Below are 27064 nucleotides of genomic sequence, written 5' to 3'. Positions count from 1 at the left end.
ACACTGGAACCAAGAAAATTACGACAGCTTTCACAAAAGTAGTTCTTGGGAAGCATACAGGAAGATGAAGAAACAGCAGAAGCCATTAACTTCAACATCTTTCCACTGACTATTACTTCAGAGTAATGGAACATAGAAGAACGCACTCCTACACCGCATGGATACGTTCCTGAAAGAAAACCAATTAGGTCTTCAGAGGAAACAAACTGAAAAGAGGTCTCTATTCCTGTGAGCAAGTAACACTGAATCAGAAAGGCAAGATTTTCTGTACTGCAGTACAGAGCCATTCTTCTCTAGTAGAGTTCACAGGTTGCTATTATGGTTTACCCTGCCTTTTTTCCCCCTCCTTTTTTCAACACTCACAGTAAGGAGAGGAAAGTAAGCTTACTGAGAGAATATTTGAGAAACAAACCTGCAACTACAGAATTTTGTTAAGTTTCAGATATATCTAAATAAAGGAATACTCCTCAAGGTTCTTGAATATCTTCCAGGTTCTTTCTGAAGACAGCTGGGACAATAAAGGGCAAGACTGACAGAAAATAGATTTAGGCCAGGTCACATTACAACTTAGACAGGGATCTGTCACCTCTCAACAGTTCTCTTCATTATCATTCTCCTAGGTGGCAGAAAAAGAGAAAAAAACAAGATATACCAACAATAGGTTGGTTAATCATAGGAAAGAACAAAAGCAAATCGAGAGAGCGCTACAGATGGCAGGGGCGATAAACTAGAAAGAAAACAGCTTCATACAGAAAGGAGTGCTTTAGCACAAACATTTAGCAAGCTTTCTTTGGCACAGTCCAAGAAGCAGAACAACTCATTCTAACTGCAGCCTGCTGGATGTATTAGCAAGAAAGCAGGCATTTCAGTTTCATCATCTATTCAGAGACTTCTTAAAGCTAGTCTTATAAGTTTTAATTTAACTATGCTACCAACTGGTAACCCAAGACTATTTCCCAAAATAGATTATAATTCCATATGTACAGCCCCAACTCATACTAAGTGAAAGCACTCTGCTATAAAATGGACTTTACAGTTTTACTGGTTTTATCCGAATGAGTACTGACAGGGGCTTTAACGTTAATACATGCAAACTAACACTGCTGGGTTTGAAGTCCTCACTAGGACTACCAGTACAAACTACAGGGGTTTTGATTATCTGTATCAAAGATACGGGAGAACGACAGCTACAGTTCAATAAAGACATGAACAGTAAAGGCAGTAACAAATTAAAAAGCAAACAGGATGTTAGGACATACAGAAAAGGAAACTAAACAAGAATTGTTTAAAGAATGCTGAAGTTGCTAACTTCAAGTACTTTTTCTTGGAAATTGCCAGAATTAAGGCTAATTGTGTACCATTCGTTGTGTCTTCCATATATTTACCCATGTGTATCAATGGTTATACAATGTTTATTTATCTTTCAACTTCACTGACTGAACTCCAGGCAAAAAATAGTTCACCATCAAAAGAACATTTGATTAAAAGAAAAAATAAAAAAATACACATTCTAGTTACTTGAAAACTTGGTTTAAAGCAAGTAATCTTGAGTGTTTCAGGAAGTACTAGACCCTCTTGTGGATGAAAAGAATTGATTTTTAAATCTTCGGTTAAAGCAACCTTAATATATATAATAGGAACAAAACGGCAAGCACACGTCCTTCAAGAATTAATAACAAATTGCCAAAAATAATGAGATTTTTCTGCAAGCCTGTTAGTGAGTTTTCCGATTTAACATCCAGGCCAGTTTTGCACTCCATTCACACCCTGCAGATAGGCAGATTTAAGCAATCAGTAACATGCCATGCTTTCGTAGTCAGCAGTCTCACACCAAGAGTTCAAGTTCCTCACTGACTCGGGCTACCAGCCTGCCTTCCACCCTATTGTCAGTTTAGGGCACCTTTTTTTTTCAAAAGTATATAAAATCTTAGTTTTTAAATTAGTAATCAGTTTTAATCAGTAAAATATTTCAGCATGAATTCATATAAAAGAAGAGCTTCATATGTCTACAGGAGAGTCTAACTGAGAATGTAAACAGAGACTGGCATATAACCTTTCCTAGAAAGAATTTGACAGTATAAAGGCTACCACAGCGTGATTCAGTATGTTACAACAGTTTCTCAAACAAGAAAAGAATATTCGGAACTATGCTTGTTACCTTCATTGCAGATCCAGCCATTTTGCATAAACTTAGGTTAGCACTTCTCCCTCTCTCAAGAGTTTTTCGAAATCCAACTGTATATAACTATAATTTCTAGTGACGTGAGGACACATCCTCAGCTACAACATACTACTATATAGACCTAGGAATTCTTCAGTGTTTCTGTTTCGTTTTGTTTTGTTTTTTAACCAGATGTTTTTCATCAAATTGTTGTCAGCAAGTCACTACTCTGTAATTACCTGAGGATGTTGTTTGCCCAAAGTGAGGAATGAAGTTGAGCTGACTGGCATGCAAGTAATCTTGACATTTTAATCGTTGCTGCTTTAGTGTCCTCTAACGGACCTTATATGTAGCTTTGTTTTCATGTTTTTCCACTGCAAGATGACCATACACTCAAAAATTTGATATGAGATTTAAAAAAAAAAAAAAAAATCTTCAGTTCAAAAATCAGCTCACCAAGACATCAACTATTCTAGAGCCAATAAAAAAAATAATGGATTTAGCAATACAGAGGTCATCTATTTGACGTTTGGGAGCAAGACTACAAATTAGACTACCGGGATTTTGAAGTCTGTTCCCCTCCTCAAAACATCTTCTGTTGATTTCTCAAGCATAAGCACTGTATTTTGTAATAAATATCACTCACGTGAGTTTTGTGATAAGACTGGAGCGTGTATTCACTTTCCTTTCCAACCTAGCAAACAATCTGAGAGAGATTTTTTTTTTTTTTTAAGTATTCTCTCAATGTTGTTAGCTCTCCTCATAATCAAACTTATCTTCTGCTTTGAACTTGTTCTCACAAAGTATGAAACCTTTTTTTCCACAAAAGTTACAACATTAAATGCAACAAAATTTGTTTCAAAGTATTTCATTTTAAATAAATCAAAGTCAAATTAGCTATAAGGTTCAATACTACTACAGTTCACCATCAATATGCCAGCATAAAAAAATAACAGCATACATTTGAGCCAAAGTTAGATTTTCCTGCTTAAAGGAGCTTGAAAGAGCAACATAGACTAATAAACGATTCTATAATTTCAAAAAAAACCATTATAATCAAGCTATTTATGAAGCTAATTACTGCTCTAACCTCTTTCTTGCGGTGGTAGACCTCAACATTAGTATATGTAAAATCCTTAAGCCCTCACATTCAAGTGAATTCACATACGTTAGTGAAGATAATGTATCCAATGAAACTAAGAGTGCTTTTAAACATATATAACGTATTATTACATTCTAACGTTCTCATTTCCCAAAGCTGAACTGAGAGGTCATTAAGACTGTGGTCTCTCACCTGTACAGAGATCGTATCAACACTCAGTTAAGCAAACCCAGTCCAACTCAGACCTTCAAGAATGCTTGTGTCGAAGTTATGCTGGCACCTATAGGTCGGTTATGAAACAATTTATCTTATGTTTTATTTTTAGTCTAATCCTAAGCACATTTTAAAAAATGTATTAACAAAAGAAAGCCTCCCATTGACAACGCTTGGGTTTTGATCAAACACACAGTGCCTAGTCACCATGACTACAAAGTACTGTCCAAAACAAAAATCCAAAATAAGAAAGTAGTTTCTTTCTCCCTCTGAAGCCCAGTGAATACTTCCATACATATATAAAAGGCTTTGGGTATTTTTGTCCGTGAAGTTATGTTTTTGAAAGACACTTTTGAAAAAGTAATCAGATGTGGTAACCTATATCAAAGACCACTTGATATCTTGGTCCTAAAGGACTTAAGGCTTGATCCTATTATCCATCAATAAGTTCTACAGCCAAAAACCAAAAGTGGCCTGCTCCCTCCATAGTTTCAGAATGGAAGATCTAACAAAATTTAGATTTAACTATGTGAAATCAAAGGCATCATACCACAGTTAGCTACTCTGCTTCCTCCAACTTTTGGGAGAAACATTTCATCTCCAGGTTTCCAGCTGCTGGAATACTTCCCAGCTTTCTGCTATCACAATCTGTATTCTTAATGTACACAAAATTAGCTAAACTTTCATAGGAAATAAAACCATTTTGATACATGGAAAAAATGTTTCACATTTCTATCCACAAATTTTAAGATCAAAAACATTACAGATTTTTGTTTGGTTCATTAAAAGTCTTGTTTCTAGCAAAAAGAATATCTTAAAATCTATTTAGAATCCAAATGTTAATGCTGGATGAAATAATCTCTGTAAATACCATGGTTCTAAATTCATACTTCGCTTCAAGGTATTTTGGGAAACAGAGATATAGACAGATAGCCAAAAAATATATTATATTATAATTAATATTATATATATAATATTATATATATAATATATATATAATTATATATAATTCAGTAATTCTATATCAAGCTTCATTTGCCTGATGCCTATGTTACACCCGAGAATCTGAAATCAGAAGGAAAGGATCAATAATCCAAAGAGTGAAATTAACATACGAAAACTCACCGGTTGAATGGCTTTATGTATAATTTTTTCTAAAACACCAACAGCCCAGAAGTAAGGACATTAAATGATGCCTGCACAAATTAAGCACAGCTTACACATGTTCAATTCCTTGATTATACCTTCTCCAGCATTCAGGGAACAGAATTACAGTGCTGACTGGCTGAATTATCGATGCAACTTTTCCTACTTACCGTACAAAATACAGCACCTTGCACACGCTAGGTAATTAGACAATATTTCAATCTTCAAATGAATTTAGAATTGCTTTTATGGTAAGCGTTTCTCAATCTGATACTACATTTCATTACAAAGTGCCTTATATTTGTCTCCACAAGGTCTTAGAGCAAAGTGGGATTTTTCCCACTTTAGAAAGAAAAAACGCAGGCCCAAACCACTGGCCTGTTTGCAATCCCCATTTTTTCAACAATGTATGGCTGGACAGCATTTTATTATGCTTAGAGGAAGGTCCCAACTGACTTCAGCAGGACTTAAAATATTAAGCATTTCTGCAAACAAAACAGGTTTCTGAAGCTGAGAGCCCACAAAACGAGAAATACCTCACTGCCAAACACATTGTTCTAGGTCAGAGGGCTAGTCCATAATCAAATGGAAATTCTGGCAGAATCCAACTTTCTGGAGTTGCATTCCACTTCATAAGGCCATCCCCTCTCCTTCCCCAATCTTATACCTTTTTCATTACATGTTCTCTAAATTCAGCAATAATTGAGAGGAGTCGTTCAAACTGTCTGCTTCACAGTGCAGCTTTGATTCTTCATCCATACTGAATAATCCATCCTTCACACTGAATAAGGCAAAGCACTCACTGAAAAAATAGCATGCGATCAATTTGTGGGGAGGGAAGATAAAAAGATTTTCCACCATGGACAACGCTACTTCTGCATTTTCAACCTTCTAACTGCTTTATTTTGCTATGAACAAACTTTATATTATTTTTAACTGCTTGTTATGAAGGTAATGATAAACACCTTGGCAGTGATTCACTAAGTGCCACAAGAGAAGGAAACACAGTCAATGTGGAAGGAATCGGCAGAGAATCTATCTGTCCTACTCTAATAGGCCTCTGCTGAGCACGTATAACTTTGCGCATTTGTTTGTTTCTCCTTTCCTTCCCAGAAACTTGTCCCTTGCCTAAATTTTTGCAGCAACAGCAGAAAATTAATACTTGCAGGATCTCTTTTCCAATTTTTACATCATACTGCAAAAGGAGAGAACACTAAAGACTGTTCTCAAGTACCATGGGCAAAGCAATTAATCTTTTCCCTAATCTCATTCTGAAAGGAGACAAAATGAAACTGATTTAGATAATAAAAAAAAATTCTTAAAAACCAAATCAAAACAACTTCCCCACAAATCAGTCACAGACAGATACCCAAAACAGAAAAGCAAAGCCCTAAAAATGTTATATAACTACAAAAGGCATAGGCAATCTTGAATAAATACTGCTATTTGTATTAAAGCCTAATTATTCTTATAACATTTTTTTTTTTTCAATTTTCGTAACTCATTCTGCAAGTTCTTATTTCCTTACCCTACCCTACGTCCAAACTTTATCTTCCTCCTTGTCAGTCTTCATTTAAACAGTATTCTAGGTCCACAGCTCCCATTTCACGGAGGTACTAAGCATCAGAAATATTTCTGTTAAACATGAAGACGGAACTAACCCCAGCCCTAAGGGTGTATAAAAACCTAAGGAGCTTTGTTCCATTATTAAGCCTTCCAGAAACACATATGCTGCAAGTTAATACAAACCATCTCATGTACAAGTTCTATTTATAAATCAGTTCCTCTACCCTAGCTACACAGTGTAATATATGTTTTGTCATCATAGATACAAGTACTGCTTTCTTTCAGACAATGAAATGAAAAACAAGAGATGGCATCTTTCTCTACCACATAATACAGATGACTAAGTTTTACAGCCCAAAAACTGCCAAGTTAGGAAGAGAACAATGTGCATTAGATGCAACAATGTACTACTAAAGTAATCGCCCACAGAGAATGCCTCTAAAGTTTACCAACATTATTGTTTCAGGAAAAAACAAAATGGAGATGTTTTAAAACTGAAAACCAAGATAAGGTAAAAAATGTCTCTTAATTCATGTTCCATATTCAAAACAATATTTATCTTTTCTTGCTTGATAGACAAACAGAAAATTGATCTTTTCCTATGCTACAAATTCAAATAAAATGGGGACTATTTCATCACTCTCTGAACAACGCTTTTTAGTAAGCATATTGTTCATAATCCTCAGCAGGATAATACATCTGAAAAAAGATATGCACTCCAATTTTCTATGCACTGACACTTACCACAGATGGAAGGGGGAGGAAAAAAAAAACACTTCTAGTTCAAATACCATTACATCAACTCACTGAGTTAGTTTCAGGTTGCTTAACCTGCTGAAGATTACTTTAGTTATAGACACAGAAATGAGTGAAAATAAAATCAGTTTGAAATCTTGAATCCTCTTGCCTGCCTCCCTCATTCTATACTCAAACCCAGAGAAAAAACACCATCTTTTAAAACTGAAACCAGGAAAAATGATGTCGGCTAACTGAATAGAGCGCCAAGCTTAGACAGAACAACAACTGCAACATAGATTAAACAAAATAGGCCCATTTTAGCTACTATGTCACAACATATAACAACCAGGAAAGCTACAGTCTAGGATCCCTTTAGAAACTGCTATTTCTGTCAGAAGTACTTCAGAGAGGCAATAAAGAGGACAGTTATTATTTCTGGTCAAGTCTCTAAAACAAGAGGAAAAATGTCTAAAGAGATTAGGATTACTTTTTAAATAAAGTTCCCATATATATTATAAAACAGTTTTCAAAAATGTAGTATTCTTTAGCTGGCTATACTTTTTTAGCTCTTTGGAAAATATACTTCTAAAATGTTACAACAAATTACTTGTTATAAATACACTCTCCACGTTTAAGTGTTTCACAACATGAGATGAGAAGCACTGACTCCTGTTTTATCATACTATCTCAGCAAACTAAAATGAAAAATAAGCTACTGTATAAACGATCTTTAAAAAATTAACAATATCGATCTTGTAGAATGTGTCTCTTTCTCTTTTAGATATTAGTCTTTATTCCAGTAATCACAAAGTTGTGTCACCTATTCACTTCAGCAATCAATTTAAAAAGTCAGACACAGGAAGTTAAACAGGTGATGGTTAGCTGCATACGCAGAGATGTGCTCACTATTCAAAAGTGCTTCTCTGACTGCAGAAAACAAAAAGAATAGGGACAGCATGTAGTGGCGAAACCTTCACTGCATATACTACGTAATAAAAGTAGTCTCTAGGTACTTTTATGACTCGCTTCTCACTAGGTATTTAAGCACTCCCAATGGAGGAAAAGTCCCAACACACTTTAAAATACACAGAGGTTTCCTAATATGTGCATAGACACAAACACATTTTGCAGTGTGTAGTGATCTGTAGAAAATTAAGGAGAGCTAGAGAAGGCCTTCAGATTGTCTAAAGATGTATTTTAAAACAGACAAAAGTTTACAAGCAGCAACAACTTCTTAAAACTAAAATTTATCCAGTAAGAAATATCTAGATTACAACTTTACATGTAAATAAAACATATGATTTTTCCATTAATAAGAAGTCCATACCTTTATCTGCTGTCTTCGAAGCATCGCAAGTTCCCTCATATCTCGAAACGGCTGTAGTAAGTATTGATAGAGTTCTGTGGTAGCTTCTGCAAGACTACTGTAGGCTTCATCTTCCATTTGATACAGTTCAAGCAGCTCTACCATGCTTTCTGTGTTCTTATGTTTTTCCAGAAGCTGTGAAAAAGGGAAAAAAATGCCAGTTCAGTGAATGTGTTCAAACACCCCTGCTATAAAATTCTAAAACTATTTATTTGCCTATTCTCTTCTATTATCTTCCCTCACCCACAAAAGCATCACTCAGACATACAAAGAAAATCTTAATCCCCACCCACACCTTGAACTAAGCCAGTCAAGTATGAGATTCCTCTGGTAACCTTAAGTCAAAACGTTCATCACTCCTACTGATCACTGCTTTCCAAGGGTCTCCAAAAGCTAACAAATGTGAGCACAAGGACATAAGAACAGCAGAAAGAGCAATTCAGTACAAGAACCTATAACGTATTAATCAGATATGCTATTTCACACATTTCCTACTTTCAGGTGTGGAGGGGAGAAGGAGTGACGGGAAAGGAGATAAAGAAGAGAAAAATCACATTTTGATCTTTCTAGGCATTTTTTCTTCTAGCCTGCCTGCACTCTGGACCCGCATAGCCCTGTTAAATTGGTGCAACTCCACTCACACGCACACGCTGATCTGTTTGTGTGAAAAAAAAGTGTGATCTACCTTTCTGGTAATTTTACCTTCTTCCTATGACTTTACCTTAGACAGCTCAGGTACAAAAGTTCAAATCCACAAAGTTGCCACTAGATTTTTTTAAAATGAAATTATCCAAATATTTTAAACTTTAAATAAAGCACTAAAATTATTTTTAATTCATCTAAAAAAATCACAGCTTCCTAAAATGTCTGTCCAATCACATGTGTACAAATTTGCTACGATTTTTTTTTTCATTTATATGTTTGCTTTGCATTTCTTTGGGGCATTTGCCTGGGAAGACCTCACTGCAGCTGTAAATCTTTTACCATTTCCAAAAAATTATTCAACTGTTTAACTAAAACTAATCTCACAGAGACATACAGAAGTACTTGATGTATTTACAAAGACAGTATTTTCTGAAACTAATTCTCCTCTTATGTAATTTTCAGACCTTGAAAGTCAAAGTCTCTTCTCCTTTACAGCATCATCTCAAAAGCACGTATTCACAGTCCAGATTTATTTAAACTGAACACAGATTAGGGAAACTAAGGAATAAATGTATCATACCTTCTATCCATTCATTAAAGTTGGATGCCCACCTACTTGAGATATGCTCAGTATACTCAACTGCATCAAGTGGCAAACGTTCAAGCACAAGATTCAAAATATTATCTCACTTTTTGGAACTGATATGATTACTACTAAAAGAACAAGCTTCATCAGCACAGTATGGCGCGAACAGAAGATTGATAATTCAGATACTGCTACTAGACAGAGCCTTATCAACCTGATGAAGAGTCCAGGCTGCTTTAGTGCTACAGCGCAGCCTGCCAGCCCTAAAGGGGACATTGACACAGGAGACAGCTGGTGCTAAGCTGCCTGCCTGGAGGACCTCTCCCATGTCACTCTGTAAAGCAGCCTGATGGAAGCTTTCCTGCCCCAGATCAGAGTCAGCTGTACCATTTTTTAAGCTGGCTGCCATTCAGCTTTTAGCTTTCAAGACTGTCATGTAACAATAATGCCAGGTCTAGCACAGAATCCACTGAATTAGTAATGTCATAAGGCAAGCCAGGCCCTCCACAGAGGGTTAATCGGGTATGTTCAAATTTTCACACAGCCGGCATTAAGAGGATGCACTCTATCAGATACATGAAAATTCAGCCAGTACCTTTTAGTAAGATAGAGACATCGGTTAAGTTGGCCAAACGCCTAAATCCGCTTGGTACCTTAAAACTGTGCAGTTTTCAGTGTATTAGCATAAAAATAAATGAACAATTTTTGTGGCATATTTTATGTCCCACTGATGATTAATTCCCAACACAGACATTCAGTGTTTCTGTTCATTTACTTCAACAGCCTCAGTATGAATTTTTGACTTTCGCAATTTTTTAATTATATTATTAAAAGAAGTGGGTGGAGGAGGGAAGAGTAATATCCTGTACAAGCCTGACTAGTGCTAGACCCATTGAATACTGCATTTATTTTAAGAATCATGTTTCACAGATGTTACATTGTTCACAACTAAATGAATCCATATATTCTGGGCAACCATTATGCAGATAGACTCTAACCCACAAGAAACGCATTTTTTCCTCCAATTTAACAGCACATATATTTCATCCATATAACAAAGATTATTTCTGGCTTCAGTATTAAAAAAAATATACTTTGCCTATAGAGCTTTAAAGGTAATACAGAGGACAGTGCAATTACACGCGAGTTAACCTGTTTTGAGCAAAATCCAAAGCTTGATTTAATCAATGAAAAGTCTTTTCTTACATTTCCTTTGCTATTCTCAAAACTTGAGCTGTTACTCCCTTTTCATTTTGCATAGTTTTATAAAACATTGTAAGATGATACCTATGCAATTTTAGCTAAAACAAGCATTAAAGATACTTCTCAGTCACTTACTAGGCTTTTTCATATTTTTAAAATAGTAACAACAGAATAACCTATTGTCATATGAATTTAGGTTTTCAGAAGCCTGACAGTACTACTTGCCATTTTTGGGAACAATTTTAAAGCTTTTTAATCGGAGAAGCATATTTAAAATCACAGGTAAAACTATGGAGTAGTTATTTTCAGAGAGCAGTACGCTGCTGCAGATGAAGCAGTTGTTAGATACTTCATCCTCTCCCCCAAACAGCAGTCCTAAGTATAAAACATCAAATCCTCCTGTTGATAAACTAGTAATAGGCTACATCGAGCTCCAGGCAATAAGTTCCAAAGAAATAAAACTCCAGAGTGCATAGAATTTGGACGCAATATTTCAGCAGTTGAACTTAGACAGTAAGTTGATCTATTAGAACATGCTTAAAATTGTTTCTATTCTCTTTTAAAACTCTCTTTAAATAGCAGTTTTCAAACTTCCTTATTAAAAACAAACACACCCACAACTTTTGGTAATCAGCAACACTCTCAACACTCAACTACAGGAAAACTGTACTATAGGTAATTTACTTTTCTCTCTCTTATATGCATGATCCCTTATTTTAAATGTCAGCTTTTGTGGTTGAAAGATCAAGCCTTGCCAGAACATTTAGCTTTCTGTTTGCATGATTGCATTACCATTAACATCTTTTGCTTTTTAATTTAGAAAGAGTATTTGCATTACTTTTGCAGCTGAGTATCTCAGTTAATGACCAAAACCTGACTTTCCAATACAGATCTAAAACAGATTTTATTGTTTGGGACAGAAACCATCTGCAAACACGCAAAAGACGTATACAGACAGTTGTGGTGGCACAGGTAAATAAGGTAATATTGCCCAGCATGAGAAGTGCTGGAATCAGCGCTACATCAGTCTAACTTCTTAAGATTAGAGGAAGATACAAATAGGTGAGCTGTTACGAAACTGATTTGGAAACCACAAAATTTATAATTGGTATTTAAAGCAATCATCCACCTACTGAGTGGACAAAATACTGAAGGGTCCGATTTTTTCAACCAGGCTTCTGAAGATAGAGGATTGAACTCTACGCCAACGCGCAGCAAAGGTTAATGTCTGGATTTTGGCAGGGGTTTCTGTACGGCTGTTTACAGAAGAACTAAGTTAATTAAAATAATCAAGCCAAACCAAACATATGTATAGCAAACAAATTTATCAAAGTTTGCAGTTATTCTAAAAAACAAACAGTAAACAAACAAACAAACAACACACAGCGAAGTAGTAACAAGGGTGTTTAGTACCTAACTAAAAAAAGAGAACACTTTCATAAAACGTTTCATGCCGTCTTCTAGGCCTGTGAAGAGCTGCTTACATCAAGTGAGCCACGTTACTCCTTAAACCCTGTTTAAAACCGTCTTTTATCATGGTATTTACTAGAGAAATTGACTGCGGACAGCACACCAGCAGGCAAAGACCAGCACTCTGCAGACTGGCCATCTTGGCTGCCTTTCACTCTTATGGCTATCTTCCTTTATACTTTGTTACTGCTCCAGGAGCTGTTAACCTGTCACTTTTGTCAAGTTCACTTACACTGTCTGCCAAAACCCACCTCATTTCAATACACTACCTGTAATACAAGTCAGCAGAAAAAGGAAAAACTGAACTACTCGGTAAGAAGAACTGTAGTAGTATTTTCAGGTAGCTACGTGATACAAAACATCATTTCAACGTATCTCAGCAGAACTGTGTTTATATGCCAATAATTAAAAAAATACACACCTCCTTTTCTGTAAAGACGACAAATGTATGTGTGGCAGCATGGCAGAAGCTGCTTTTGTTTTAAGATGGCACTTGTCTGATCGAAATAACTCACCTTATTGCATGATGTGCCATTCCAGAGTAATACCATCATTGCAAACTAGTATCAATAAAAGCCAGCTATTTGTTTGAATTCGATACATTACCTGGAATGGCACAGCCACAAATAGGCTATAATAAATCATAGCAAACAAGGGCTAATTATGTAGGAATGCCATGCTTTTTTTCCTGCTCTCAGTAACACAGGAATAAGTATTTATATTATAATGTAACTTGAGGAATAAAATAGATGAGTTTACCATACTTCAAAGTTAACTCTGGGACTCCTATTCCTACCTTTGGAAAGGGGCAAAATAATGAAAAGGCAAAGTCATTAATGAATCACTGAGCAGTTGGAACACAGTAATATTGAACCAAAAGACTGGTAGACAATACCTCACCCTGAAGGCTTGGCCAACACCTATGTTCTACTCATGTCCTAATAAGTTCTAACTTTTCCTGCAGGAGTCCAATCAAAAAACACCCCAAAACCAGAACACTAAGAACACACATTAAGATAAGTGTTCATGCTATGCCATAAAATACATTAACTTTTGGTTCACAGAACCTCTGTTCTGTGCTTCTTACCTATGCTCTTAGTTAGGAAAACATTTCCAAGAGTATCAAAATCGACAGCCATCTAAATAGAATAAAATTTGCATACAACGAACGCACTAAAGGGAATATTACAACATTACTTTTAGAGCCCCTTTCTTTGTGTAAGGTTCGCAGTGTTGGGGCACATAGGCCTAGCTAAACACACACTCTGCTAAAGAGTAAACATTCTTCTAGGAAAGCAATTGTGGAAAGAAGAAAAAAAATTCTACAGGTATGATCAACTTCACTCTGAAGTCAGTTCATAGGACACGCGACATCAGCACTGAATTAGTACTCTTAGTGCCAGTTTCACAATACATTTGATGTGGCAGAAGATATTCTTAAATGTCTGATACATAATATTTACAAAATATTAATCTAATGTTAGACCTTAAAATCTAGATCAAAGGAGATGGAGCACTGTGGCAAAACCGGACTCAGAGCACTAGTAAGGATGAATTTACTTCTTAAAGCTGAGCTGAACTAATGGCTTGCTCCTACTGAAAGGAGATCCCACTTTCCATTCCCCTTCCTTTTCTTCTTCCACCTCCACCCTAGTTCCCTAGTGCTTCCCTAGTCCCTTCTGCTCTCAGGAGCATTTTCCCACTACCTCCATCAGCCTAAATTGGTCTTTTTCAGACCTTCAACAAAGCAACTGAGCAGCTGGCAGAAAAATATTTTTGGAATTTCCCTCAGATTAATTTCCTGCAGTTTAATGAGTTGAATTAGCACAACTCCAGGAAAGGAAGAGGTAGGATCTCCCCCTTTCAGCATCAGTAAACTGATGAAAGGTAAGTTACGTATTAGGACACGAGTCAGCTCTTCAGCTCCCTTTGATAGGGTGCCTGGCTACTTAGCCACCTTCAAACCTCAGACCACAGCTGGTGATTAATTCAAGTGGACCTCTGCGCCACTTCCAAAGCCTACTACAGTTCAACACGGAACCAACCTCTGCAGCACCTCACCTGAAGGTGAAAGCATGGAAAGTCAGGCCTAAGAAGAAAACAACACTATGCATGATCAAACCAAATTTTGAAAGTTTCTAAACTAATGATTTTTGATTTAAAAGCTGAATACAACATTAAACAAGGAACAGAATCCCCACATTTACAGCCCGGTATTATTAACTAATAAAAGGCTAAATAAGGTATCAAGAAACTCCTGAAGTCCCATATTGCGCACACTATTTTTCCTCCCACTCTAGCAGCAAATAGCATGTAATTAGCAAGCTATTAAATCACTTTCCTAACAGTACAACATTTCAGAAGACAGTAATTTAAATTAGTATCAGAACTGTGTTCTGTGTTGTTATCCATTCGGGTTGGTTTTTGTTCCTGTTTTCACAGAGAAATGGGGGGGGGAAGGATACACAGACAGAACGTTAGGGAGAAACAAAACCCAGCCAACTCTAATGTGGGGGCTTAGTATTTCTGATAAAAATCTTCATGTTGAACCGCAGAAATAAAAGAAGCATCATAAAACACAGTTGAAATAATACATACAGTTTATCTATTAATCCAACTCTTCCCAAACTGATCCAATAATTCAAACACTTTTGGATTTTTTTTTTTAAACTCTTATCCATACACTCTTCCCTTCCATATGTGGAATCTTTGCTAAATTATACTACTCTGAAGTGAAAAGGGGGTACAAATTATAGTCTGCGACCCCTGATGACTGTAAACAAATATTGCTCTCCTTCAAAGACCAAAAAAATCCTACTTTCTACTGCTGGAAGTCATTTGCTTCTAGTGACAGCAAACTGCAGTAATTTGGGCTCTGAAGCCAGAGTACTATTTTTAGGAAAATTATAACTTTTTAGAAATGTCTGAGACAGATCTACAGTTTTTCCTCCCTCAAAAGCTTTACAACTGCTGCATTCATGCATTTTTCCCTTTAATTTTCCTTAAAACAGAGATGTAAAGTACACAATATTATTTCAGCTCTTTTTTTAAACAAGCACTAATCTAAATTGGTTCTATTTGGAGCACAGGACTGGACTTGGCAGCCTGCAGAGGTCCCTTCTAACAGAATAATCTTCCAATACAATAATCTATGATTCCAAGTTATCAAAAACTCTTTTACAAAACTCTATTTCTGAAGTGTCTGAAAACAAGCCATGATGCAATACTGTTACGTGAAAAGGTGTGCTACAATTCATTTAAGATGACTCACATAAATTGTCTGCAAGTCATCACAAACGAATGCTAATTAAATCTTTAAAATATATTTTTCAAAGGAAAAAAAAAATCCTGTTCCATCACACCAATAACATAACAATTTTTTTTAAAGAGGGTCATATAAACAGTTGTCCACAGTTGCATTTTGAAAAGTATTATAATAGTAGTATAAAACAACAACTTGGAGTATCTTTTCAGAAAGCAGAAGTACTCATTTATACTTTCAGAAATCACGAAAAACGTTGCTGAATGACACACTGGAAGCGTTTTATAACATCTTTTCAGGAGAAACTTGTAGCCAAAAACTAAATTCATGTCCCCTAAACATTCAAATTTTTCTGAATGGGTAATGTTTCTCTGCCTCAGATTATAAAAAAATTCCTTACCATTCCACTCCATTTGTAACTTTTACTGTACGAATACCACAAACAGAAACAAATAGACGAGGAGGAAATCCAGAGAAAATCCAGAGGAAATCTTACAAATAAAAGCTTTGCAACTGAAAACAACTTCCGCCAAAATTTTTGCAACCAGTCAGAGTAAGAGGCAGATAGATCACCAGCACTCTATTTACATCTACTCTAAATAGCTTTAGATGATGAGCTTCAAATGCCAGCCTGCCAAGGGAGCTGTCTTCACATCAAAAATCCTCTTGGGCTATGACTAGGAAAGTTAATCAAAAAGTAAAATCCAAACTGCACAAATGAATCTCTAATAGGAAGTTATTAAGAAGTAAGGACACAAGTGAAAAGCAACAGCTAATAAACAAGGAGACATTTGTGGAGACATTGCAAGATTTAGTACCAGTTTCACAGCAGAGTGTCTCCAATGCCTTCAGCGGGGTAAGTATCTTTTTATAGTAGGGATGAATTTAGCATTGCTTGTTAAAATTATTAAGACTAAAAATGGTTTCTTCAGATAGACTAATAATGTTTCAGTTTAACTATATTCAGGTCCATCTCCTTCAGAAAATGGTTGGCCAAGTTTCAACAACTAACTAAAACAGAAACACATTTCCCATATCAATTTATAGCATTTATGACTAGAAAATGCCATGAGATCATCCAATCTCCCTGTCCAACAGATTTGGAGCATTTTTATAATCCTGTTTCAAGTTATCCAAGGGCTTCAGTAATTTTTCTTAAAGACTAACCCATATTCTAGCAGATGTCACCATCAGATTTCTAGATGAGATCATATCATTACTTTCTGTAAGGACACAGTAATTCTTTCATTCCCATTCTTAAACATTCTTACATGTTTGCTATTAAACAGCACTGCCCTCAAAGCAAGTATTTTCAGTGAACTATCCAAGATCTTTGTTCTGAATGGTTATGGTGATGCTAGTACCTTACAAGATGTATGAGTAATTCAAACAAACTGTTCCACTGTATATTAACTTTGGCTCCCTTCCTCAAAAATTCTCAGTCTTCTAATATAGATCAGTATAAATAACATGGTTAAAACTAGAGTTGCCATTATCAATAATATGTCACTTTCCCAGATTACTGTCATGCTGCATACCAGGAGCAGTACAAAACTTTTGAACACTCATTTTTTAAGACAGCAAAATGCTGATGACAACAGAATATCTTATTTATAGGCTTTTATTACATAGTAAATTAACAATAACTTGTGACAAACCTTTAAAAATAAAGTTAATTGCTTTGTAATTAGTTCTGCTTGTTTTCTGGGATAGAGGCAAGAAACAATGAATAACTTTTACATTACTGGCACTTGGGTCTGGAATTACCCAAAACTGCAAGATATGTTCTAGGCACAGATTCCTCTACAGAGTTCAATAAACGTTCATTTGTTTCTCTTATTTTTGTGCGGTACTTAAAAAAAAGAGAGAGAGCAAGAAGAATTATGACATCAGCCATAGTAGAATTACAGCATCACCAAATCTCAACAGTTGATTCTTCTCTGGAGAAAATAAAGGATGAGGAGGATTGAGCCGTGTTTAGAAGACACCCTCAACAGCTAAAGCAATGGACTCAATATCTCACAACATATCCTCATTCTACTGCCAAGCAGTATTTAACAGATAGCACTCTGAGCACCAGCTCAAATACATCCTTCCCTCTACTCAGCAATGGTGAGGCCACATCAGGAGGGCTGTGTCCAATTCTGTGCTCCCCTGCAGAAGACAGACATGGAGCTCCTGGAGCAAGTCCAGCGAAGGGCCACAAAGATGATTAAGAGACTGGAGCAACTCTCATATGAGAAAAGGCTGAGATACCTAAGACTGTTTAGCCTGGAGAAGAGAAGACTCAGGGAATTTTATCAACGTTTATAAATATCTGATGGGATGATGTAAAGAAGATGAAGCCAGACTCTTCTCAGTGGTGCCCACTGACAGGAAAAGAGGTAATGGGCCCAAATTGAAACACAGGAAATTCCACTTAAGCATAGGAAAACACTTTTGCACTGTGAGGGTGGCTGAACACTGGAACAGATTACCCAGAGAGGCTGTAGAGTCTCCATCTTTAGAGAGATTCAAAATCTGACTGGACAGAGTCCCTGGGCAACCTGCTCTAGGTGACCCTGCTCGAGCAGGGGGATTGGACCAGACTAACTCCAGAGGTCCCTGCCAACTTCAACTATTGTATGCGTCTGTGGTATATGAAACAGTTAATCAAAATGGGTCTTAAGGATATCATAATTCTCCTCCCCTCTCTTCCTATCCTATCTTCCCTCTCTCCTTATTACAATCCTTACGGTTAAGTTTCTGCCTCCTGAAAAAAATAAAAGAATCCCACAGATGTATTTTCAGTTGGACAGAGTCCCTACTTTGACTGCGTTCTCTTGAATAGCAGTAATTTCCTAGTGGACTATGATGGTATGACTCTACTAATATTCAAGAAATGGATTCTAAAAACACCTCCCAAAAGAGATCACATGACTATCTATGGAAAAATGGTAGATCCAGCTTTCTGGCAGCTTCTCCAGCTCTGTGGTAGCAATATTACATATATAAAGAGCAACATAAACCCCAGTGATCATCTGTAAGAAGCGTTTTGTAACATTACAAAAAGAAGTGTAGAAACATGTAATGATTAGAAAGAATCTGCCTTCTTATGCTAAGCCTGCCTGTGTAACACTACCTCAGCCAGAAACTGAGGGGAAGAAAAAGTTTTCAGAGTTAGAAAGCAACGCTGAAAGGCACTGGCATGATGGCCTAAGTCCTGTAAGATATTTAATACAAGAGGGAGAAAGAAAATAATGGTGGAAAAAGGGAGAAAAAACATGTAAAGAAGAGTAAGGTAAACTTGAATCAAAAACAATCCAACATTAGATCTAAACACTACGAAATGAAGTGGGCTGTAAATTCCAAGGAGCATAATGGGTAACAGAACGTTTATTATGTGGGTTATATGCACCTCTTCAAAATATTCTGGCATACAAAAATGCTGCAACTGCATATCAGCTAGAACAACTTTAACAGGAAATGGAGGAAGGTCTATCCCTATACCTTGGGAAATGAACAATTCACATTTTGAACTGGAAAATGAAATAACTTTACCTTGTCATGAGAATATTCCCTCAACTACAAGATAAAAATTGCTGCTCAACTCCAGTTCAGACAGTTAAACAGAGCCTATATTGTATTTTATTCCCATTTTTCTTCTCAAGTATTTGGATAGGAACGAGAACTATGAGACTGGCAAGCAGTTTCTTTAATTTCTAAAGATTAAGTTCAAGCTTACTGGGCTAAACGTCATACTGAACAGTACTGCTACATTCTTATAGAATGCTATTATTATTTTTGATGTAAGACTTAAGTTTTATCAGAAAAGCAAATTCTTCAGGCAGTTGTCCTTTTCTTTGTGTACATATCACTTACACTTCTTTGCATCTTGAAGGAATAAACACTATTATAAGCCTTCTACTCTTCAAATACAGTAGTGTTCTGGATCATCTTCAGCTGGCTCTTGTCAGACTAACAAGGCATTAACAAAATAACACATGAAGTCTATCCACACACGCATGCCACACGTGGCTTGTGGAAAGGGGGGAAAAAAACGAAAAAAACATTAAAAAATACATAAAATCTAGGAGAAGTATCCTACTGAGACTGGAAAAACCTGCCTGGATGCAATCCTGTGCAATGCGCTCTAGATAACCATGCTTGAGCAGGGGGGTTGGACTAGATGATCTCCAGAGGTCCCTTCCAACCTCAACCATCCTGTGATTCCGTGATAAAACAGAATTAAAAGCAACAAGCAGTAGGAAAAAATAAGCATCAAGTCAGGAAGACATCACATAGAAGAACGACAAATAATAAAAAAATTCTAATTCAAAGGTAAATAGCAATTTTGCATAGGGCTTAGGTCTTGCTTCACAAGCTAAGGAGAGAAGCAAACACTGTAGTAATGTGGTCTAATGTCCTTTAAATACTGAATTTCTAGAAACCATTTTAAAGCGTGCACTTTAGAATGCACGCTTTAAAAACTTCTGGCAACTGTGTGTTCACCATACGATTAAGCTGTTGCACTATTTAATTACCCTTTCTGCTATAAAGGTCCAGGAATCTCAAGTGATATAAAACCCTTTCTATGTTCCTTCTATGTCTTCCAGTAGTATCATCGGTCATAACAGAATATTTAACTTGTAGCACATATTTACATACACAGAACACATTTCAGAAATTCCCTGAAACATTCTGAAGAGAAAAATATCAACCTGACTTTAATTTTTATTATTTCCAGAAGAGAAGGGAAAAAACAACACTCCACTGTCATTCTGCTTATTTGAAAATGTAGCACAGTATCCTTACTGTTGGGTCTCATGCTTGCAGAATGAGTCAGGTGTGAACTTCCAACCTCTACAGATGCCGAGCCTTTAAAATTCTTATTAACTTAGGACTAGTTCAAAACGGCCAAAAATAATTGCTAATGACTCCAACTACAGATTAAATAAATGAAAAGATGATGGCTGGCAAGGATAAACACTGAGAAAACATCTTCGGTTGGACAGCAACAGAAGTACTAGCCAGAGTATTATTATCATGTGGCTGTTTCCTATAAACATGGAGACTACTTACCTATTCTACACAGTTTATTCTACAGCTGCTAATAGACACTAAGTTTTGGTTAGTACTAACTCATAGTACTGGTACAGGACTTAAATAGCCTATTTATGAAGAATTCCGGAGAGAATCAAAATAGTTTTACTGAAAACAAGTGTTGTCACTACAGCTAATGAGTGCATACAAACAGCTTTCAAGCAAAAATAGGTAGAATTCCCAAAACGCTCAGCATTAGTCTAATTCTGTTCTATTCATGTCAATAGAAAAAAAAATATCAATAGTACATCTTCTTTTAAACCTCTGTGGTCCCAAAGTTAAATTTGAGCCAGTGCTATGCTTTCTCACAAGATACATAAGGTATCTTCTGAATCCAATAACTGCAGTTAACATACAGGATTCAGTTGTCTTTGCCTCTTGCACAGAAAAACGTTTCACTGGTTTGGATGAAAATCTTACTGACAGTGATTTCAACGCTAAATTGCTCAGTAATCCAAAAGTAAGTAATACAAAACAATCTAAAAAAAAGTATTCAATGTTTCAACAATACAAAAAAAAAAGCTCTTTAAATTGCATTGCACCTAACAGTAGATCATCAAATAGAAACTACCTTCCTTCTGCAAAAGTCACATTATTCATACCCCGCTACCTAACAGACGCACGTTTATTTTAGTACTGAATGCACATGGTCAAAAACAAGGAAATAGAAGTTTTCCTAGTTACTGAGACCGTCGTGAATATTATTTTCACTACATATCAGAACAGGTTCAACAAAACAAAGACTAAACTACAGCTATTACCTAGGTTTTGTTGATGTACACAGAAATACATGACAACATTCTTTTAAATCAGCAAATGTGAAATTCTATCAGTTATAAGGGGACCAACTCATTAGCAATTTGCATGATTTAGTCATATGTTCACATCTTAGTTCATTCATTCAAAACAAACAAACTTCTCTACGAGAGCAATGCAAAGGTCATAAAAAACGTCTATACCAAGTAAGAAAGGAAAAAAAAAAGACAATAGAGCATTCTGATTAAAAAAAAAAAATATATATATATATATGTATGTATGTATGTTTTCTTTTCACACAACAGTTGAGTTGTTACTCATAACAAAATAGATAAAAGGCTTAGATGGAAATTGTTCTTTCTTTCTTTCTAGTCCTTTGAATCAAAAGTAAAATGAAATCTATCAACATCAAATTAAAGTCTCCAGGGCTTTTCTGGTGCTTAGTAAAATCTTCTAGTATACCGGGGAAAAGCATTTACAAATATCACTGGGCCCTCACTCCCAAGGCAGTCATAAACTAGCCACAGAAAACATGGTGGTCTCAGAACGTCTTCAGAATTTAACCATGTGTTTCTGAACTTATTATTAAAGCAATTTAAAGAAAACACACAGTACATGAAGAGATGCAAAACGATCTTTCAACAGTCTGCCTGTAGATACCGGAATTCAAAGATTTTCCTGAACAACAACAAAATGAATACAAGCCTGTAGTTTTATAACTGGCATCCAAGATCCTAGACTGTCATCTGCCAAATTTCAGACAACTGTGGTGCTTAAAAGCTATAGGGAACAGAGACATTCACAGCTACTATTAATTCAAAGATGCTGAAGAAGGCATGTAACGTACAGATAGGCTTCCCATACGCACAACTTGCTATGCAGAAGCAAGTAAAAGGATAAGCATGCAATGGACTTTGTTTGTTGGTGGCTTAATCATGCCAACCTCTCTTAATCATACTTTGCATTATACAAATAACAACCCTTCTTATTCAGTAAAACGGTGACCACATTCAACCTTTTCCCAAGATAACTATGACAAAGAGATACAACACCATCTTTGATGTTACGACACAAAAATTTACAAGCAGGTACACTTATCCTGCCATAACTCCTTCCACATTATAATAGCTAGGAAACTGGCAGTGACAGGAATACAGAAGGGAGCTTTTTCTGTCTTCCAGAGACAAAGTTTAGAATACTGGTAATACTGGCCAAGAAGCTGGAATCCCAAATGAGGATTCAGTGGCATCCTCTCTATTAAAATAATAAAATATTTCATCTAGCCATTAACTGATTCTGTGGCATGTCTACACTTGGGATCTTAGTCCTCTAGCTAAGTATCTGATCAACTTTTTCAAACAGGCATAAAACTTAATGAATGAGGGCTCCAAACAAGTGCTTATTATTTTTCAAAAATAAGGTAGAAAAATATTTCCTCTTATATATACAAGGTTTTACTTTAGTATAAATTAACTGTTCCTAAATTATTTCAGAATTAAGTTTATTTGCTATTTCAAAAAGGCAAATTATGCAGAAGAAATTAATTTCAGGTCATATAGTTCCTCTACAATCATTTTTTCTTCCTGATCTTGGATCTGTTTCTACTTGCAACATTTTTCTGGCTTATTAAAGGTTTATAATTGAAACAGATAAAAAAGCCTATTACAGAGAGCAGTAATTATTAACTGCTGTGAAAATAAACTGGCTAGCATCTAACTTAAGAAACACAGCAGATGGCCAAGTAGGGGATGCTGAAACAATGAACGCAAGAGATTTTGCTGCTCACTTTGCTTCTTCATTTCAAAGAACATAATCAACAAACAGCAAGCATTTCACAAGTAATATTTTAATTGCACAGAGCAATTTGTCCTGGAAAAAGAGATACATTAGATAATTATAAACCTCAGAAGCGTATTTTAAAACGTTAAGCCCAAGTCTTCACGTTCTCAACTTGCTTTTTGAGCAATTTTACATTCATGAAGACCCTCTATATTCGTTATTCTCCTTGATATTCTTTCAGTGGCAGATTCTACATAGTCCCTTACCCCTCTCCCCAAAGTTCTAATAAGAGGTAAACTCATTTAAAATTGCAGGAATCCAACATTCCCAACAGCTAACAGGCAGACTTCAAGTACAGATGGAAAAGTAAATAAAAAAGAGAGATGAAATGTTGACTCTGTAGGTTTTCCTTGACAGTATGAAAAACCTTTACTTCAGAAATACTCAGCAGCACCCATCATCCATTGCATCATTTTCCTAGAATTACAATGACAAACAGTATTACTATTTGCTCAAAAGAAAGACATCATGAACCAAGTAAACCACTAACAGGTAAGGAAAAGAGAAACCCGAGAGCCAAAAGGAAAAGAGCAGGTCACTCTATTGGTTTCTTTTCTTAAACATGAACTACCTTTAATTAAAGAAGGATCGATTTACACAATAGACAGCGACAGAAGTGCAGCAATACTGACTTTTAGGTACGCTACTAGCTTGGTTACCATGGGGAAGGAAGGCGGCACTGTGGTCAGATACACATACATGTGCTAACATTTCCTCTGCACCAAAGTTCTGAACATTAATCGAGAACAAGATGCTGTAGTTTCAAGATCTTGATGAATAGAGCTTGCATAACCTACCAACAGCTGTTTTATTTTCTGCCCATGTTACCGGTGCTAACAGAACTTGAGATTCTCCAGATACCAAATAGCTGTTGCAGAGTAATTCTGAATCAGTGGTTCTCAAAAAAAAACATACGTTTTTGAGTTAGATAATGCTTCCCAAGTCCATGTATTTAACGGGACTGTTCATATTCTATCAGGGAAAAAAAATTCACTATCACACATTTTTGAACATGCAATACTGGTAGGATATATGTGAGCAGCTGGAGCAGCCAACCTTGATTTATATCTATGTAATAGAATTTAGATGGTGTTCGCAAAATGAAAAATTCCACAACCCAATTCATACACACCACCATGTCTAGATAGACTTTTGTAGATTCTGGACCAAAGCTACACAAATATCAAAACAAGTGTAAAATTCTCATAATTACTAGGAAAATCAGGGTCCTCATGTAACTCAGTCCACAAAGAAGTGGAAAAAAATCTCACACGCTGAGGCAGTGTTAGCAGAATCAACCTGCTCAACTACTTTTCTCTAAACAGAATAAAGTAAGAGATAATTGGTATGACCCGAAACATCCAAGTCTTGTCAGATGCTGATTGACAATGGCAATGCAGTAAAAACTTGCTAGGACCAGATAGCTCGCTTTTGTAAAATCCTAACTCCAAAGTTGCTTGATTTTAAAATCCCAACTCCAGGAATTTACCTGCCCAACATAAGTGTAGTTACTACAATTCCAGTGGAAAACATCTCACTTGAAATACTAGATTCAGCACCTAGCCCGTAAGAACCTAGAAATTTTTGGCCTCAGAAGCCTAAATTGTACTGTCAACCACTACAGGTCGCTGCTCCTATTAATCAGGAAAAACCCAACTCCAACATATCCTAGGTGCAAAGCAAATGCAACAACAAAAATCTGGCAGTAAGACCTTGCGAAATTCATCAGGTTCTTGCTCCCAAACCTCTAAATTCTACCGCACAGAATGAAGTGCTGAGCCGCACCTGGACAACCAAAGAAATCTGCACCTTCTAGATACTTAGATTCTCAAAGTTTTATCTTTAAGCTAGACAGCTTTCTTTCCCTGTACCTTTTTTTTTTCTCTCTGTCCCATGGATCGATCAATTCTTCAAAGGAAGAGGGGAGCAGCAGGAAAGAACAACTAAATAAGACGGCACAGGGTAAAAAACAAGTAACACCAAGGTGGAGGGACCTGGACCATGTGGCAGCCTCACCTCCTGGATTCGCCTGCGGGCCCGCTGCAGCACCTCCTCATATCCCTTCTGTCGCAGCTCACTCAGGCTCTCATAATACTCTTCAGGGTCATCAGTCTCGGTGAAAAGCACCTGCGAAAGGATCTTCCAGCCACAGGTATCCAAGCTGTGGACCAAGTAAACTTGTAGCTTGTAGCAAAGAGCATCCATCTCCTGCTCGGAAAGCTCCGGGGCTCCGAACAGCACCGTCCACATGCCCGAGGGCTCCTCGGGGAAGGCAGGCAGATAGGGCTCCAGCTCCGAGTTCACCGAGCACAGCTGCTGGTGCACAGCCCGCAAGTCTTGGAAGGAGAAGAGGCCGGCCCAGCTGCACTCCTCCCCCGCGGGCTCCGCGTCGGGAGCGGCCGGCTCGGCCGCCGGCAGCGGGGCGCACAGCAGCGACAGCGAGGCGGCCGCCGCCTCCTCCTTGCCCAGCTCCAGCACTTCTATGTCTTCAGCAGCACCTGCCGCCTCCGGGCCCCGCAGCGGCCTGCGGGCCGGGCTGCTCTTGGCGCGCAGCGGGCTCCCGGGCAGCGCCTCGGCCGCCGCGCCCCGCTCGGAGCCCCGCAGCCCCGCGTCGGCGCGGGCGGCCGCGGAGCCGCGCGGCAGGCCGGCCTCCGTGACCGCGGCCGGGCTCCTGCGCGCCGTGGGGCTCCCGGCCTTGGGGGCGGCTCTCGCCTCGGCGGCGGCGGGGCTGCCGCGGCGCAGCTCGCGGGAGCCGCTGCGCTGGCGCTGCGCCGTGCGGTTGTGGCAGGTGATGGCGAACTTGCCCTCGATCTCGTTCCAGGCCACGATGAAGACGAACTTGTGCTTCTCCCGCTCCTGGAAGGCGTGAGGCCTCACGGCCACCCAGTCCGCCTCCAGCGTCTCCTCCAGGGCGAAGGCGGACATGGCGCTGCGCGGCTCCCCCCCGCCCCCGCCCCCGCTCCCGCTGCCGTCCCGTCAGCCGCCGCCCCCAACCGCCCCGCGCCGCGCGCGCCGGCCGGCAACGGCTCCCCACGGCCCCGCGCGCCGCGGCCTCACCGCCCACTATCAGCCATCTTAGCGGAGCGGGGACGGGGGAGGATGCGCTGGTAGCCCGACCGGAGCCACGGGGGGATGGAGGACGGAGAGGAATCACCTCCTCTCTGCTCGGTGCCCGCCGCGTGCGCGCGCGCGTTGCCGAGGGGTCCCGCCGCCGCCGCCTCTGGGCATCAACCTGCTGCTGCCGCCGCCGCCGCGGACAATGCCCGCCCAGCCCGCGCAGGTACTTCACGCGGGTCACGTGGGGCAGGCTCTGTTTACAAGCGGCGGTGGCGCTGCGGCAACTCACCGCCGGCCCCGCCCAGCGTCCTCCCGAAGCCCCGCCCCTCGCCCCGCGGGACGCCTTCCCCATTGGTTGTCGCCGTGGTTTCTGAGGTCCCACCTCCCTCGCTCCGGCTGACGGCGATGGGCGAAGCTTCCAGCCCCGCCCCGCCCCCTCCCGCCTGCCACAAGAGGGGCCTCTCGCTAGCGCACCCGTGCGCACTCTCCCGCGGTGGGTGGGGCGGGGCGGGGTGGTGCCCCGCCCCTTCCCCGGTACGTACAATGCAGCCATTCAGTTGCCCGGCGTTGGGGATGCTGGGAAGGACACGTGCTGTCCGCAGCCGTTAGGGGGCGGGGCCCTGTGGCGTCCCCTGGGGCCAGCTGAGCTGCGGCCGCCCGGGGGAGGGGGGGGCCGCGGAGGGCGAAGCCTGCCCGTCCCCCTCTTGTCGCGCCTGGGCCGTGGTTCGCGGGGCGGGGCGGGAGGCAGCGGCCCCCTGCCGCCGCGGAGGCCGCCCTGGCTGCGCCTGCCCGGCAGCTCGAGGGGCCTGTTGGGCCCGGTAGGCGCCGCGCTCCCCTGGCCGCTCTCGCCGCCCGCCGCTGCCCCCGGCGCG

At 38.9% G+C, this 27064-nt stretch overlaps 1 protein-coding gene across 1 annotated transcript in view; it reads right to left on the bottom strand.

Moving 5' to 3' along the window:
• Positions 1-26106, bottom strand: part of LOC138064522 (junction-mediating and -regulatory protein-like) — a 63662-nt gene extending 37556 nt beyond the window's left edge. Inside the window, exons 1-2 of the mRNA XM_068927462.1 lie at positions 25152-26106; positions 8254-8427 (exon numbers count right to left, since the gene is read on the bottom strand). Coding sequence (XP_068783563.1) covers positions 8254-8427; positions 25152-26060 — 1083 coding nt within the window. The 5' untranslated portion in view covers positions 26061-26106. The remainder of the gene's footprint in view (positions 1-8253; positions 8428-25151) is intronic.
• Positions 26107-27064: the final 958 nt, after the last annotated feature.

The sequence above is a fragment of the Struthio camelus genome, chromosome Z (genome assembly GCF_040807025.1).
Source record: "Struthio camelus isolate bStrCam1 chromosome Z, bStrCam1.hap1, whole genome shotgun sequence".
In the NCBI taxonomy this organism is placed as follows: Eukaryota; Metazoa; Chordata; class Aves; order Struthioniformes; family Struthionidae; genus Struthio; species Struthio camelus.
The sequence above is the reverse complement of the archived record's forward strand: the minus strand, read 5'-3'. Positions and strand labels throughout refer to the sequence as shown.